Source organism: Harmonia axyridis, chromosome 5 (assembly GCF_914767665.1).
Source record: "Harmonia axyridis chromosome 5, icHarAxyr1.1, whole genome shotgun sequence".
Lineage (NCBI taxonomy): Eukaryota > Metazoa > Arthropoda > Insecta > Coleoptera > Coccinellidae > Harmonia > Harmonia axyridis.
In genome coordinates this window covers 34,180,676-34,198,929 of record NC_059505.1, presented here as the reverse complement: position 1 = coordinate 34,198,929, position 18,254 = coordinate 34,180,676, and the positions used below count along the sequence as shown (strand labels likewise).

The window sequence follows — 18,254 nt, the reverse complement described above, 5'->3', positions numbered from 1 at the left end:
TGTAAACATTTGTTTTATATCTGGCTATACGTTGTTTCCATTCAGAATGAACTTCTTGTAGTTTATATTCGAACATATATGCATATTTTGTTAGTTATTTTCATTCTATTGGTTTTTCAACAATTTTTGTTTCAATAATAATATAGATTTAATATTTTACTTTTATTTTGGCTGTCCAAGAGGCTGTATACAATATCAGTAGATCTACTTCAAACTTTATATCCACAATTGAATATAATAGATCTCTTATTCTTAAAAATTTACGAATCGGGAATTCTAGATTGCAGGATTATTGGATGTAGAAACCGTAATTTATATCAAATTTGATACGAATAACTTTCATCGTTTCCAAGGAAGACTGACAAAGGGATAACATTTTTGGATTTTCACATATCCCAAAAAAAATGAGAAAACTTTCGTGAGAATCGATTTTTTTTTTGTAATTTCGAATAATTGGAAATAAACCAACTTCCGATCCATCAAACGATAAACGAGGCCTTCCCAATCCACAGAAACAATTAATATGCGCCAATTTTTTTCGCAACGATTTCCCGACGAACCGAATAATAAAATTCAGTTCGAATCCAGACGCTCTACGTTTTCACATTGCAGTGTATATTTTTGCAGACGAAACCGACAAGGACGGAGCGCGCCCCCCGTTGTGCGCCAGAGAGAGACGACAGACCGTCGGGTGCAAACATATGTCGGAGTTACACCCGTTCGGAGTTGTAGGTTAAGGACCCAGACAGACGCCGCATTCACAAGTCGAATTTTCGAGTAGTTTGCACAGTCTCGGACACAATCGGGGTATATCGGGAAAGTCGGATCCCGTAATTGGTCAATTCGATTGGGTTTTACCAGACGTCGGACGTGTACGAATGAGATCGGCACAAGACGATCTGTGCGACACTGACTCTGACTGGCGATGTGGAGTTGAATTGTGGCGACTGTAGAATGTAGATTTCATCCTGGAACGGTTTGCTTCGGCGTGATCTGCAATCCACCACTCCCACCAGTTTCGTCGGTTGGAGTTTATCAGTTGATGTGTGTTCCTTTCCTTCTTGAGCGTTAGTCAGTTGGAGTGTGGTGCTCGTACGGGTCAGTCGGAGTTACTCCGCTACGTTACAACATCCAAGAGATTGCTGCATTCCGGGGTTGTGCAAATACTCGGGTTTCCCCAATTGTGAGTGCTAATATCTCCGATCTTTTTGGGGGTACAGCGTTTCTGTACTTCTCGCCGGATTCCCAAGCCGAACCTTGGCCCATTTGCGCCTAGGACGAGTAGATTAACCTCAATCGGATCCGCCAGACACATGGCAAGGCGAAATTGTTGCTACGGGAGACGTTTCACAGTGTTCCGGTTGATGTTCTTTCTTTTAGCCCGAGGCTGTCACTCGGCCAGAGACGGAATTTCGCAAAGACGGTTGGCCAGTGACTGTTCCGTCTGTTCTTTCTGAATTATTCAAGGTTCTAGACGGTTGCTTGACGTCATCAACCTTGGACTCGTTTCGGAAAGCTCTAATGCCGACTGTGGTCCCATTTCGATTGTCTCTGGTACCGGCACCGCAGCTCGGTCCAAAAGGAGGAATGTCTTCGAGAAATCCGCGGATCCTTGAAGGTGATTTCGTTTTTTTTTATCGCTTGCGTAGCTGTGCCACTTCTGCGAACTCGGCGACGTTTGGTTTTTTCGCAAGATTTTAGGACGGTTGCGTTATGTTGTGAAACGATTGGTGAACGGTTTTTTTTCTCATTTTGGTTCTTCTTGTTTGGACTTGACGATCGCCCACTTGTACTTCTGTCGCATTACCGAAAGGTAAGAATCTCAAACTCGTTATATCGGCACATACGTTTATATGTTTTGATTTGTTCTGCCGGTCGCTTAATTTTCTTTTCTTTGTCGTCTGGCCGGGTACTTGTTGCAGTGTGTGTGCGAATTCCTTTGTTGCCAACTTGCCGATTGTTGTGGGGAGACCTCGCTCCTGGATACCTTCTTTTGTTCAGCATCCTGGTATCTCCCCTTCGAGATAAGGATTTGTCATTGCAACTTCCGGCGTAGGAATTGCCAATCGTTACCTGTTAACAGAAGCAGCCGGACCAGCAGGTATACGAAATTTCAATCTCCGAAGGTTGATCTCATTGCTACGAGTGCTACTTCGATGCCTCACTTTTTTTTTGTACTGAGTCAGGTACCTGAAGTAGCGCGCGCAGCTTTGGGTTCTTGCAGCTGTCTTTTTGGAGCTCCGAATGTGAGAGGAACCAACTGCGTCGCAAAATGCAGATGTTGGAACAGTGTCTGGGAGGCTGATTTGGTAAATGTGGCGTGAGCAAGAAGAGAACATTTGGACTGTTTAAATTAACAGATTTTAACTCGCATGTTTTTAAAGAAGTGTCATCGTTATATTTAGGAGGTGTTATTGTTATTTTATTCCTATTGTTAATGTTTGTTAAGCTCCCATTTATTGCAATGTAAGTACATCTGTTATAAGTGCTGTTTAATTTTAAATATGTAACTATTCTATTTGTGAAAAATGGTTAGTACCTAAAATTTCAATGTAATGTTTTACTTTCATACAATATTCTTAATCCAATCTAATCTTACACTGTCTTAACCAATGAGACTGAAATTCTTTGTTTTCCTTTTGTGTCATCAATGAGTTCGCACAAATCGATCCGACGCCTATGTCTATAAATATCCTTTTATTGTGAAACCATTGAAAATTTATTTCCTTGTCCGTAGGTAAATTAATAATAACTTCAGTGGCGACGATCGAAAACACTGCTTGATTGAAGGAGTCTCGTTTCGCTCGAGTCGTTCTAGAGAAAGCAGTGCTACGTCACTGTCTGGTCAGCCACTTCGACGATCGGTACGCCATCTGTCACATGTCTATTGTACTTCATCAGGTGCTCTGGTATTCGATTCCCGACATCTGTTGGAGTACACTAATTATGTGACGTTGATCAACTTTTAGATATGGTTTTTCGCAAAGTGCAGTATTGGAGGTGGAATTTCAAGAATGGAAGTTATTAGTTGTTATTGGTTTTACGGAATACGTGAGTTGATTCTGAGCAGAAAGCTTGCATAGAATTTGTTTTTGCTGCTTATTGCATTATCAGAAGATGTGTTGTATGAATCATAGATGAAATTTTATGTTACACTTCAAAATATCATAATTCTTGATGCCTTCAAGATTCTGTTACGCCCTACAATGAAATTGAAATTTTTGCACACAAACCAAAAATACTTCTGTCTCCATTGCTAATATCACACAGGGTATAAGGATGGATACTGACAGAATACGAAGTGTTTAGATTGAAGAAGCACTTTTGATGCATATTGCCAAAATGATGACTAAATACCCTTTTATGTTATTTTATGTTATACTTCAACTGCCAAAATATCATAATTCTTGATGCCTTCAGGATTTTGTTACGCTTTACAATCAACACTCTACTGTTGTTTGAAATTTTTGCACACAAACCAAAATACTTTCTACTGTCATAATTGATAATATCACACAGGGAATAAGGTTGGATACTGACAGGATACGAAGTGTTTAGATTGGAGAAAGTACTTTTGATGCATATCGGCAAAATGATGACTAAATACTCTTGATAATAGATATAAATGAAGAGAAAACTGGTATGAGGCGATTAGTGAAAGTAAATATGATTCATATCGAAAAACTTATAACTGAATTGACTTGATAATAATAGCATGAAGGGAAAACAGTTTGAGTTTGTATTATTTCCTAGATCAATACTCATCCATAAGTTATAAGTGGAGTCTTTTACTTTTCCACGACATTTAGCTCTGCTGTTTTTTTTTTTAAATATGGAATGTCTTCAGAAATAGCTATGTACGATATGGAGCTGGTTATTAGAGTTGACTTTTTCAAATTATATCCAGCAAGTAAGCTGTTTTCAAACAGGATTTTAACCTGAATGACTCCAATGGCAGGAATTCCATAAAATCGACTATAAATGTATGTTGAGATTACCATTGAGCACACAAATATCAAATACTGAACATTCAACCCATTTGAAAACGTAAACAACAAGCAAATAATACCAATTCAAGTATCAATGCCTTTGATATGAATGAATATAAGAACACCTTGTAAAGCTGGAATATTTTATCAGATTTGGTACACATTTATGCTATAGGTGGATGTTTGTAATCAGTCGGAATAGAAGATTCACCAATGCATGGTTCACTCTTTGCACATTCACTAAGGTGATCGATTTTATTTTGTAGTGTGGTGATAGTATTTACTTAATCACAAAAATCTATTGAATCGCATGGTGTGGAGGAGAAACAATGAGTAATTCAGCATCCTTAATACTCAAGAAATAGTTAATGGGGGTAAGATCCGGAAATAAGACAGGCCCCAAAAGAAAATTGATTGCTTCACTCATAAGGTCATTACTAATGATGGCCTATCGGATTGCCTTGTATCAAGGACCTACTTCCCAAACCATACCAAAATTGAATTGCACTGTGCATACTTTTCCATAGAAAATTGATCATAACATCTTTATCTCTCAACTATAAATAGAATCTGGATAAGTCACCTAAGGCTGCATTCCATTCTTGGACTTTTTGTTGTAATTCTCGGCATTATGCTAGTCGATTATGTCACTATAGGAGTGAGATATGACACAAAATGAGGATGGTTTGGAAACAAATTTACAGCTTCGTATAACAACATATATAGTCCATTTATTTTAGCACTCATGACGTCAGCGAATCCTTTTACTGCTCACAAAACAAATTTTCAGATTCTATATTGATAATGATCCCTTCAAATTCTTATGAGATCAATTTCATATAAATGCTGATAAACATACGAAATTTAAATGGAAAACAACTAAAACCAATTCTCATTACGAATGAAACTTTAATATTTGACCTTTTTGTGTATGTTTTCAAGGTTTGTTGCTATTTTGGATTCGCCTCCCTCACACCGTCATGACATTGCTGAAATTAATAAACTATACGCATAGCAATAGGATCGCCATGTTTCCCCTGATTCGGTGCTGGATGATATTATTGAAGAGAATAATACAGGATGTTTCTAAATTGGAGGTACAAATGAAAATGCGAGATTCCTTGGTTAATTTTAAGAATAAAAAGTCATATAAACATGAGCTCGAAAACGCTTTGTTTTTGAGATACAGGATGTTTCTTGTAGTCCAAATTTTTTGTGATAATTATACCAGTTCATTGAATCTTTTTGAATCATTGCTATATATCGGGAACAAAATCACCAAAACTAATAATTAAATTATTCATCACAGCTTACTGATTGAATTTTTATGATAATTTTAATTTTCACTAGGATTTTGAGATAATTGATTAAATTTTTTCTCTCGAAATTGGTAACAGATACGATTAATCCTACAAGAAAACAATAAGTTTAGTATTCGAATACAGTTTCTCTTTTATTTTTTCAAACTACTAGCGTTCCACCAAAAAGAAGTTCTGGAGGAATAGAACAGGTATTGTCACAGAAAAAATATCACCCTGTCAATATGCAATTGGAATCGGCATATCACTCGATGTAAAATCTGAGTAGGAACAACTATGCCAAATTTCAGTTGAATATCTAGTGTTTTGCAGATGCTATGAGAACAAAACTAAACAAAAATCAAACTTTAACACCCTGTATCTTGAAAACAAACCGTTTGCGGGCCCATGTTAATAGGACTTTGTCTTCTTAACATCATCCGGGGAATCTCTCATTCTCATTAGTTCCTCTAATTTAGGCACATCCTGTGTATGTTGGAAGCATTCTAAAAAATGGTTTAAATTTAAAAGTTCAGATTAATAAGATTCTTAATAGAATAGAAGTATAAAATACGGCACATGTTATTCGAAACACCAATCAGAGCGAATTACGCCACTTTCAAGGATAATCCTTATTGTATACCTTCTTAGTATAACATTTCATTCTGTCTTCGATATAACCCTACATCGTTCTGTTTTTGATGTTATAATATTGGGAGAGTTTCTTTCATCAAATAAAGACTTTTGTTAGTCTGAATACCGAAATGTATAATAGATAACTTTGAAAATGAAATTTCTTTACACGATAAAAAACTTCTAGAAATGGTGGCTGGAATTATACTATTAACCAGTTAACACTACACTACACAAGCACATATTAAAGCATAAGCTTTCTAGCTTGCCAGTATACCAAGTACTAATTTGAAAATCTTGAGTTTTGATGAATTTGAGTTGTTCAAGTTCAAGATCTTCTTATGGACACCCTATACATTATTGGTCTAAACCGCAAACATTCTTTTTTCGAAAAAATATTTTTCTGCTAAAAAATCATGCTAAAAAATGTGAGTCCTCATCGCCACCATTTTTCTATAATTTTTATAACCCATTAACTCAAGAACCGTTGAGTTTTTACCCAAGGTGTGGCATATTGCCGAAATTTCCGTCAAAAAAGACATCTAATGATGCAATAATATACCGGGTGTGCCATTTGAAATAAGGAAGTAGTAGTCTGTTTCCGGTATAACCGGAAGTTGTAGAGATCTGAAAATATTTTAGGGAGAAAGATCTTTGTCGCAAACATTTACAATTTCTAAACGTTGTTGAAGCGTGTATCCAAGATTAAAGGACATAACCTAATGAACACAAATTACATGAGAAATGTAAAAAATTATATACATTGTTGCCATTTTACTCATTTCAAATTGAATAATTTCTATTAGAACGCCCTTTATTTTATATGCTTATCTACGAAAATTAAACAGATTTTCTTGCGGTAGACTAAGCTTAGCCTGAAGCAAATTTGAGAATTCTTTTCATTAAAATTGGATAAAAAAAATTTTGTTGCGTGGACGAAGTTGTATGAGTATATATATAAATATATCGATATTCATGGTTCACGTTTTTCAAAGAATAGAGCCTAATTATTTTGAATGGTATTGCAAATAATGCATGAGAAACCATTCGGGACACCTTTCCAATTATTTTGCCACATATCGAAAAAAAAAGTGAAAGCATAATCTAGGTTCAGATCCGGGTCTAGAAACATCTGTCAAGCCGGATCTGTACCTTCGGCCAACTACTAATTGTCAGGAATTCTTCGGCACACTATTCATAGCTTTAACTTTCAATATGAGTCCTAAAAGAATGTCTAAATTCGGAAGAAATTTGCAATCAACCTAGAAATACCTTGTTGGGAAATAAATTATAAAGTTTAATGAAATGTCCTCAACTGTGAAAGTCCCAAAATAATGATGGGGTAAATTTTATTCGGAAGTATATTGTTTTAATTGTTGTTCAATTCCCTAATTTTGAAATACACTGTTTCCGTTAAGTATGGAACAAATTCATTTTAAGCTAAACAGACCATTTTAAGGAATAATCCTGAAACACGTCGATTTTTGATTTAAATTTACCGTATTTTTAAATAATAATCTAAAATACAGGGTGAATTACTTTCGAGTAATGGCGACACCGACTTTTTTTATGGAATTCCCTCTTTTGTCTCAATTTTTCGATTACTCTAGCTGAGCTGATTCCAAAAGTGTATCACATGTTGATTCCAATTGGTACAGGCTGGACAAAAATACAATAGTATTGTGTGTGCTCATAAAGTAACGCGTAACATTCTTTATTAGTTAAATTAACAATATTATCAAAAATACTTATAGTCTAGCGACAATTGGTTCGAATGTAGCACCCTGTAGTTTGTTACATTTTTAGATCAATAAAAAGGAGCTGTATCTATCCAAACATGTTTGGTACTTGTGGTCTTGCAGACAGAATATGAAAGAAATTATTTCTTATCAATTTAAAAAAAACATAGTCTTCTAGTTTTTTGTGGAATGTCATTATTCGTTAAGTGATTTATTGGTGTTCAATGACAGTTTAGTACTACAATATTTTTGGTATTCGTGAATGTTTTAATTATTGCTTAGATTCAATCTATTATTTTTGTCCACCTGTACGAATTGGAATCAACATGTGATACATTTTTGGAATCAGCTCAGCTAGAGTAATCGGAAAATTGAGGCAAAATGGGGGTGTTCCATTTAAAAAAAATGACGGTGACGTCATTACTCGAAAGTAATTCACCGTGTATATTAGATTATTATTTTAAAATACGGTAAATTAAAATGAAAAATCGACGTGTTTCAGGATTATTTCTTAAAATGGTCTGTTTAGCTAAAAATGAAATTGTTCCATATTTGACACAGTGTATGACAACATCAGTAGGATTCAGGATAATGATGATTTTTCAACCGGTAATAATTATTTTCAGACGAAAAATCATTATTTCAGATATCTGAATTGTTTTCTTGCTTTATAATATTGAATTTTTATAACCAGAATTTAGACCGTTTGTTTATTCCAAAAAAAAAAAAAGGGGAATAAATATTCCAACTATTCCAATGCCAAAACTAAACAAACATCATTCGTATGTCCCCCCTTCCCCCCCTTTATAAAGTACCTACGCATCGAAAAACGAAAACGGCCAACGGTCTGTTTAGCTAAAAATGAATTTGTTCCATACTTTACAGACACAGTGTAGACAGCGAAATTTGAACTGAAATATAATTTAGGAAGAGTTTGGGTAGGTGCATGCTACATCATGAATAAAATTGAAGAATGAGGAATGTACTGAATTCAGAAGCTTTTGAGCGTTGGTTGAAATTCGTTTCCATTCGACGAAATATCAATACTTATTAACCAAGAAAGTGACACTGACATGTTATGAAAACCTTAAAATACATATCTACTACTTTCAATGTGAAGTCATTTATAACTTTTTTATTCATTTTTCTTCAAGAAAAGCATTATTATAAAAATTACAAATGCATGCTTTCGCTATTTGCCCTTATCGCCACCAAATCATGGAGCAGTAAAAATATGTAAGAAAATATCAAAGTACCTTTTTTTAGCCAACACCCGCATAATTGATTAACCTTTTTTTTTTCACTGCTCTTCCGAATTTTATAGCTCTCTTTATCTCTATATGTATTATTTGTCGAGCCTTGAACGTTCAATGTAAACCTTGCATAACATGAATATTTTGGTAGTATAGAATGTGAAATAAGTTTTAATTTATTATGATCTGCAACCAAAAAAAATCGGTTGAAATAGTTTAATGGGACCACTATATTTCCCCTGATTCGGCCCTTGGATGACGATATTAAAAAAATTAATACAGGGTGTTCCTAAATTGGAGGTACAATTGGAAATGAGAGATTCCTTGGTTAATTTTAAGGAAAAAAAGTCCTGTAAACATGGGTTTATAGGCGAAAACACTTTGTTTTTGAGATACAGGATGTTTCTTTTAGTCCTACCTTTTTCTGATGCTTATCCGAGTTTAGCGAATCTTTTTAAATCATTGCTACATATCGGGAAAGTAAGAACCAAAACTTAAAATTACTTTATTCATCACAGCATAGTTATTGAATTTTGATTTTCCCGAGGATTTTGAATTAATTGTTTGAATTTTTGTTCTTTAAATTTGTAGCAGATATAACAAATCTACAAGAAAACAGAAAGTTTAATATTAGATTATAGTTTCTTCTCAATTTTTTTGAACTACCAGTGTTCCACAGAAAAAGAGAAGAGGAAAAGAACAGGTACTGTAAAAAAAAATAGCATCCTGTCGATTTTCAATTGAAATAGGCATTTCACGTGATGTAAACTCTGAGTAGAAAAAACTATGCCAAATTTCAGGTGAATATCTAGTGTTTTGCAGATGCTCTGAGGAATAATCAAACTTTAACACCCTATATCTTGAAAACAAAGGGTTTGCGGGACCGTGTTTATAGGACTTTTTCTTCTTAACATCACATTTTCACCCTGTATATGTTGAAAGCATTCTAAAAAATAAATCTGTTCGATTTCATAATTTCCATTCAGGATCTAAGACACATGAGGCATATTATAGATTTGTCGCCTAAGCTATTGCGAGTTTTTGTAACTGTAAGAACAGCTCTGGAAAATTGTCTCTAAGCAGTAGGTGAAGATACTGGGGTTGATTAAAATCCTTGGCCATTTTGGTCAAGTTTGGAAAGATATTTCTGAAACTACCCAAATCTACCAATAGATTTCATAGAAATGTGCAGAGAAAACTACTAATAAAGTCACACTGGCAAATGCTTCAGTCTCTCAGCTCTCGAGGAATCCCCTTATTTAGTCTAAGCGCGCACGAGATTGCAGAAATATATGCCGTGCGACGCGTGCATATCAAGCTCAAGTAATATCAAGTAGCTTGATATCAAGTCAAGCAATGAATATCTCAAATCAAGTCATCCCCAGTCTCGAGAGAAATATAGAACAATTAATTTGTTCTGAAACCCAGATTCACTTCCTACAACATCATAAAATCATCCAAAATAGTTTGTGGCAAAAATAAATAAATAAAATAAACTAAATGGTGTTAAATTTGCAGTTCCTATACATATTCGCATTCTAACCGTAAACTGTAAAACAATAATCGTTAGGTATTCTTTTTTCATTGTTTAATTCATTAAATAACTAATTCTCATTGTTTTGCTACACATTCGCTTCTTAAGATTTCACATTTTTAATAATCTGAAGAAGCTAGTGTGCAGCCAAAATATTTATAATTTATGGAGTTAAAAATTGGAAATACAGGGTGATTCACCGGGATGGCCTATTAGACGTTTATGGAAAACTAAGCATAATTTCTTATTTCTTTCTTCCTCGATAACTCTTGAAGAAATCAATTTAGGTATAGGGTTAGCTCAAGTAACTTCCACCATTTTTGTACATAAAATGGACTGAAATAATAAAAAATATAGGTTTCAACTTGAAAATCTTGAGTTTTGATAAATTTGAGTTGTCCAAATTTATGATCTTCTTGAACACCCTGTACATTTCTGGTCCAAACCGCTAACAGCCTTATAATACTAGATATTTGCTAAATCGAAAAAGAGAAGAATTTTTCGAAAAAAGGTTTTTCTGCGGAAAAATTCAAAAAATGTCCTCATCGTCACAATTTTTTTCATGAGAATCCCATCAACTCATGAACCGTTGAGTTGTTGCCCAAGGGTTGCCATATTGCCGAAATTGTCGACAAAAAAGCTATCTTATGATGCAATAAAATACTGGGTGTGCCATTTGAAATAAGGAAATAGTAGTAGTTTCCGGTTTAACCGGAAGTTGTGGAGATCTGGAAATATCTTAGGGAGAAAGATCATTGTCTCAAACCCCAATATGCAAATTTTCAGCTCAAAATTATAATTAGTTTTCCATAGACGTAAAAAAGGGTATCCCGGTGAATCACCCTGTATAATAACTCTCATTTTGTTTTCGATTTAAAATGAATTTCCATCGAGTGAAAACCGAGTCAAACCAGTATCCGAACAAGAGACATCAGACAAAAGAGATTTTCTTCGTTGAAATAAATATTCCAACAGTTTTTCTTGGAAATGATAACTCGATGTGAAAAGAAAGATAACACAGACACAATAACCCGTTTTCTTATTTGCTCGAGAACGAATCTGTCAAAATCTGACCAGAAATTGTTGATTGCACTTCTGAGAACCCAGGACCGATTAGCCTTGACAAGCTGTGGCTACAGAAACTCGCTTTGTACGGAGTTGGCATTTCCGCTGTTCAACCTCAAAACTTCACCACACACATAAAGACCCCGAAATTACCTTCCGAGGTGGATCCATAACGAGCCTTTCCACATTAGCAGGATGGTTCTTCTCTCTAATTCTGTGGCTAATCCGTTCATTCTGACACATCTTGTAAAGGGTGTTTTTTTAGAGCTATAGAACTTTAAATTGCAATAAAACAACGATGGATTATTCGATTGACATGAATTTTATTTATCCGCGAGATAATCTTGTGGCATTACATTTTAAATATGATTTCTGGCATATGACCGCCACGGCTGGCTCGGATGAAGTCCAATGTGGACGTCCAATTTTCGATGACTTTTTCCAACATTTGTGGCCGTATATCGGCAACAATACGGCGAATGTTGTCTTCCAAATGGTCAAGGGTTTGTGGCTTATCCGCATAGACCAATGACTTTACATAGCCCCACAGAAAGTAGTCTAGCGGTGTTAAATCACAAGATCTTGGAGGCCAATTCACAGGTTCAAAACGTGAAATTAGGCGGTCACCAAACGTGTCTTTCAGTAAATCGATTGTGGCACGAGCTGTGTGACATGTTGCGCCGTCTTGTTGGAACCACAGCTCCTGTACATCATGGTTGTTCAATTCAGGAATGAAAAAGTTGGTAATCATGGCTCTATACCGATCACCATTGACTGTAACGTTCTGGCCATCATCGTTTTTGAAGAAGTACGGACCATTGATTCCACCAGCGCATAAAGCGCACCAAACAGTCAGTTTTTCTGGATGTAACGGTGTTTCGACATACACTTGAGGATTAGCTTCACTCCAAATGCGGCAGTTTTGTTTGTTGACGTAGCCATTCAACCTGAAGAGCTCTTCATCACTAAACAAAATAAAATGGACGTAGTGCGCGATACGTATTCCGCACAGAACCATTATTTTCGAAATAAAATTGCACTATTTGCAAGCGTTGTTCAGGCGTGAGTCTATTCATGATGAATTGGCAAACCAAACTGAGAATAAATCACTTGACAGCTGTTAAATCGGTCGCCATCTCGAACAGTAATGCCAACTTAAAGTTATATACCTTGAAAAAAAAACACCCGTTAGTACTAAATCGTACCAGAATATCTCAGATTGACACAAAGGACCAGGCAGTAGCCTAATGGAAAAATTTTCACCGATTAATTTTTATGTTTTTTTCGTATTTTGAAATTGATTTTTTGAATATGACATCCAGAACAAAAAAAGTCGAAAGGAATCTAATGTAGATACAGGCTAGGGATTCATCAAGCCAAGTAGCTTGACATTTTAACCAACTACTCCACTTGAAAATCAAGCTCGTGAAAAAATACATAATTGAGCTTGACTTGACTTGATTTAAATATTTATTACTTGACTTGATATCAAACTACTTAATATTACGCGTCGTACGGAATATATTTCTGCAATCTCATGCGCGCTTGGGCTAAATAAGGGGATTCCTTGAGCGCCGAAAAACTGAAGCATTCGCAAGTGTGACTTTATTAGTATTTTTCTCACATTTCTATTAAATCTATTGGTAGATTTTGGTAGTTTCAGGGCTGGAGCCACATTGAAAATAAAGGATGAAAAAACCATTGAAATTAATGAATGTTTTTATTCAATATGAAAAAGACTCGGAAAAAGAGAATATTAGAAACAAGAAAAATATATCGAATTTATTCAAAAATTATTATATACTTACAAATATGTATTTATATAAAAAACTAAAAAGAATGGAATTTTTTCTCAGGAAAAATAAAACGAATTTCGACGAAGCGGCTAATATTGGTAGACGGCATTTTCTATTTTTTCCGAGAAATCCGAAATCCAAGAAGTACCTATTTATTGAATCAATTTATTTAATTTCCCAGATGATTTTTCATATCAAATTAATTAGTGTTGGGCGTGGCCGCATTCGAATTTAAAATAATGGTTCATCCGCATCATCCGATTGTTTTACTCAATCATCTTGAAGAAGAAACAAAATGCTTAAGCGTTTTATAAAATCGAAACTCAGCAGAAGAACTTGAAGCAGCAGGGCCCCCTCTAGAGGGGCGGCAAATATGGGAGGATAGCATTTTCTACTTTTTCCAAGAAATCGGAATTCCCAGAAGAATAGATTGGAAAAATGGCTATACGTTCCACATATATCATATACATATGATATACATATAGTGATTTAATTTCTATTTGAAAAAATTTATTATAATCGGTTTTTTATATAATAATAAATAAAAGTAATTTTTGCAAGGTTTCTTCTCATTTCATCATTTTTCTATTGATGTGACACTACACAATAAAAATGCTAAATATCAAGTACTTGATGAATAAATACTTGTCTTGACTTGAGATTGAAAAACGACTACTTGACTGACTTGAGTTTTATTTGAAATCAAGTCAAGTAATCCTTTCTAAACTATCTATGTTTTACCACAAAAAAATCAAAATTTAAACTCGTTCTGGGTGTTGTATTTTCTTTGTCAGTTGGTATGAAAAAATGTCTCGGTTTATTTAAGATTTAATCATCGAATAACGTACCCAATGTGTAGTAGAATCGAGTATTTCATTGGAATTAACCAAGTACGCCAGAAGTATTTCCTCTTTGAAGCTGTTCGCATCCTCATATTTGCGCCAGTTCAAAAAATGAGCATATTGCTTCTCATAGGTGTCTAAACCTATAACAGATCCATAGTGGCTAGGTATATTAGTTGCTTCCAGAGTATCTTCTGGTAGTACCTCCTCAATCCAATCTGTTATAATTGAAATAACAGTTGGCACTGAAATATTATTTCTACTTGAATTTTTTATGGTTCTGAAGAGGAAACACAAAATATTGAATGAAGCTAGATATTGTTGTTTTATATCACCACTCGAGATCACTTCATTCTTCCATACCTTGTAGAACAGTTATTTATGATACAAGTCCAGAAGCCAGAGTGGTATAATGAGCCTTCTGTATGAGTATTATACATTATTTTCTCTAATTCACTGAATTTTGGAATATTTTCATAAATATCGTGTAGTGATTTTCGCATTGAAAAATGTGGGGTTGGCAGAACAGTTTTCTGTATTCCAAATTTGACAGATAATAGATAAATCCTTGGAAGGAGGGCTTCGCTTACGAATATATAATATCAAAATATATCTATGAAATCAGTGTGAACCTGCCATATTCTCGAACGAATTTGTTCTACAAAATTTGGCAGAATGAACGGATTAACCAAAGAATTAAAGAAATGATTGTTTCTAAACACATGCATGGTTCGATCTCCAGATTGCCGCCCAATATTTATTTACAATTCTATGCGGGCTACAGTCATAGAAAAACTGACAGTTGTCAGAAATTATAAGATGTCAAGAACTCAAAAGAATATTTACGAGCGAAAAGTTTCAAGATCTTTAGAAGGGCTGCGTCGTGCTAACAGGGTCCGGCGTAGAAGAATACTTGGACGTCGAAAGAAAAGTCATAATATTCGCAAGGTGGAACCAATGGTGGAAGAATTCAAGGAGGAAATTAAGGAAGTGAAACCACTTCGCAAGGTGCGTGAACAGCTAGAATTCAAGAAATTTTGCAATCTTTCTTTTTTTTGTCAACTGAGTTTTATGACATGCCAATTGTTGTTGTAGAGTGATATTCAAACATGCCATCTGTTAACTTTTTGGCTAGATTTTCTATTGATTATATCGAACATATCAAAGAGAATGATCGAATTGTTTGAATTGCTCTGATGTGAACTAAAGGAGCTACTTTCTGTAAGTTAATTTATGGAGGATGTAAAACATATATCTGGTTCTTGTTTAAAGAAGTAACGAGATAGTTACTCTTCAAAACAAGAACTTGAATACTTATCTGGTTTTACTTCTCTAGATGCTCGATAAGATATTTTTTGTTCAGGTGGACAAGGACAAAGGTCAGAAAAATTAAACGGTGACAATTTTTCCATTAGGGTGTTATCTGGACCTTCTTCATGAGGCATCGAATGATTCTAATGTACAAAATACAAAAGATATAGAGAGGACAGAATATTATTAAAAAATGAGGTTACAAGTACTTGACTTGATATTCAAGCTACTCGACTCAATATTCAAGCCACATGACATGGGCTTGACTTGACATCAACTTGAGTTGATTTCAAGTCAAGTAGCTTGATTATCGAGTCAAGCCACGAATCTCTAATTTCAAGGGACGTACTTAATTACACGTAAAAGATAAATGGGATTCTGGTAATCCATACCCGAAATTTCAGCTTTCTATCTAGGATTCCAAGTACCGAAGTGATGAGTGCAAACCGAAAAAAGTAATAATATACAGGGTGTTCGAAATTTTGAAAGTTGTTAGAACTTTTTCATATAAGTGGCAACACAGCAGCGCTGAAAATTTTTTAGATCGGTAGTGCAATGCTTTCTATCAAAGATTTTCAATAAAATCGTACCTTCCATACTGCGTAAAAGTCTAGGGTAGCATCGATCATGACACACCCTGTATATCGGGTGTCCCAAGGTGAGTGGCCTATTAGATTATTATGGAAACTATTGATGGTGAAGATTTCAAATTTTGTGGATAGATATTTGGCCATGTAAGGTATATTTTTGAAATAATTTCACATTTCCAGTGTTGCCGGATGTACGACAATTTGGCAACAACTTTGTTATTTTAAATGGGACATCCGGTATTTCTATTTTTTTATGATACTCCATAAAATATTAAATCTATTCACTCTTACTTTTCCATCCCTATCTTTAACGGTTTTTGAGTTATTAATTATTTTTCGAAATTTTAGATCAAATTGGCGTATTACAAAAATGACTCTAGTTCGCTCAATATTTGAAATTTAAGTCAGAAATTTTGCAAGTCGCTAGATATTGATCTGATCTGTGTTACTGCTTTCGAATTATGGTTGTCAATAATACAGGACGGACCAAAAAAAATCATCATTTGCCAAGTTACAAAATTGTAAAAAAGTCTATTTTTTCAAATTAGACACCTAGTATATTTTTCAATTTTTGGAATCAGTAGAACACACTCTACAATTTTTCTATTCACGTCCCTATACCTATCTCAACTGGATTCCGAGTTATATGCGTTTATTAGATTTCACATTGATTCAATAAGCGTTAATTTCTTTTGTATTGTTATTTTCTCTATGTCGTTCATAGATGGATATATCAATGAATCAGTTAAATCCATAAGTGTTAAAATAAACAATTATTGACTAACAGGTGTATTGTTCCGAGGTTTTTCTATAAATAATGGCTCAAGAAAGATATACACATATAACGCAAATAACTCGGACTCCAGTTGAGATAGGTATAGGGACGTGAATAGAAAAATTGTAGAGTGTGTTGTACTGATTCCTAAAATTGAAAAATATACTAGGTGTCTAATTTGAAAAAATAGACTTTTTTACAATTTTGTAACTTGGCAAATGATGATTTTTTTTGGTCCGTCCTGTATTATTGACAACCATAATTCAAAAGCAGTAAAACAGATCAGATCAATATCTAGCGACTTGCAAAATTTCTGACTTAAATCTCAAATATTGAGCGAACTAGAGTCATTTTTGTAATACGCCAATTTGATCTAAAATTTCAAAAAATAATTAAAAACTCAAAAACCGTTAAAGATAGGGATGGAAAAGTAAGAGTGAATAGATTTAATATTTTATGGAGTATCATAAAAAAATAGAAATACCGGATGTCCCATTTAAAATAACAAAGTTGTTGCCAAATTGTCGTACATCCGGCAACACTGGAAATGTGAAATTATTTCAAAAATGTACCTTACATGGCCAAATATCTATCCACAAAATTTGAAATCTTCACCATCAATAGTTTCCATAATAATCTAATAGGCCACTCACCTTGGGACACCCGATATATGTATATTCTTTCGAGTAAGAGAAATACAAAAAATTGTTAACTTCAAACAATGAAGCATGTGTAAATATCAGTATTAGCAGAGGAAATGTGAACGGGGCATCATACATTTCAACGTTCGATACAAGAGAACAGATAAAAACCCCCGCAAAAATTCTGTCTCCCCATATAGATGTAGTGATTGGTTTGTGTTTTTGTTTACAGAATAAGCTGACATATTTACATTGAAGGGATTCTTTTCCATCCAAATATTTTTTTATCCATTAGCTTTCAATAGAATGCCATTTGGAGAGCATACTATTGATCAGTATTTAGTCGATTTAAAGTAGGTATCTACAACAAATTTTGAAAACTGGAACTTTCTCTGAAGGATCAACAATTAGACTTTAGCTGAAAACATTATGAGAATTCCATTCCGAACGCCAAATTCTCTTGTCACTTTTATTAGATCTGGCAGTTCTAGTATCTGGGAAGTAAAATAGATACAATTGAAGAAATTCGGGTAGAAATGAAATTTATCCAAAGATTTTTCGATAGTGTTAATAATTTGTTATATTTATGTTGATAAAACATATTAATTCAATTCGAATTAATTCATTACAATATAAAATAAATAATATTCTTCAATACATAAGTACCCAATCAGAAATGTATGACCTTAGCAAAGCTTGTATAAACATATTAAAAGGACATAATGTTCACACTACATTGGTAACGAAGCAATAAATTCAAAATAAGAAACTGGTAGGATATGAAAAAT

At 34.3% G+C, this 18,254-nt stretch overlaps 1 protein-coding gene across 2 annotated transcripts in view; it reads left to right on the top strand.

Annotated features, from left to right (window-relative positions):
• LOC123681325 overlaps positions 1-18,254 on the top strand; it is a 39,159-nt gene that overhangs the window by 17,226 nt on the left and 3,679 nt on the right. The window contains exon 1 of one of the 2 annotated variants that reach the window (XM_045619661.1): positions 14,907-15,157. The exons of the other annotated variant lie outside the window; for it this stretch is intronic. Coding sequence (XP_045475617.1) covers positions 14,921-15,157 — 237 coding nt within the window. The 5' untranslated portion in view covers positions 14,907-14,920. Of the gene's footprint in view, positions 1-14,906; positions 15,158-18,254 lie in introns of those variants that run through there. 2 annotated transcript variants of the gene reach the window in all.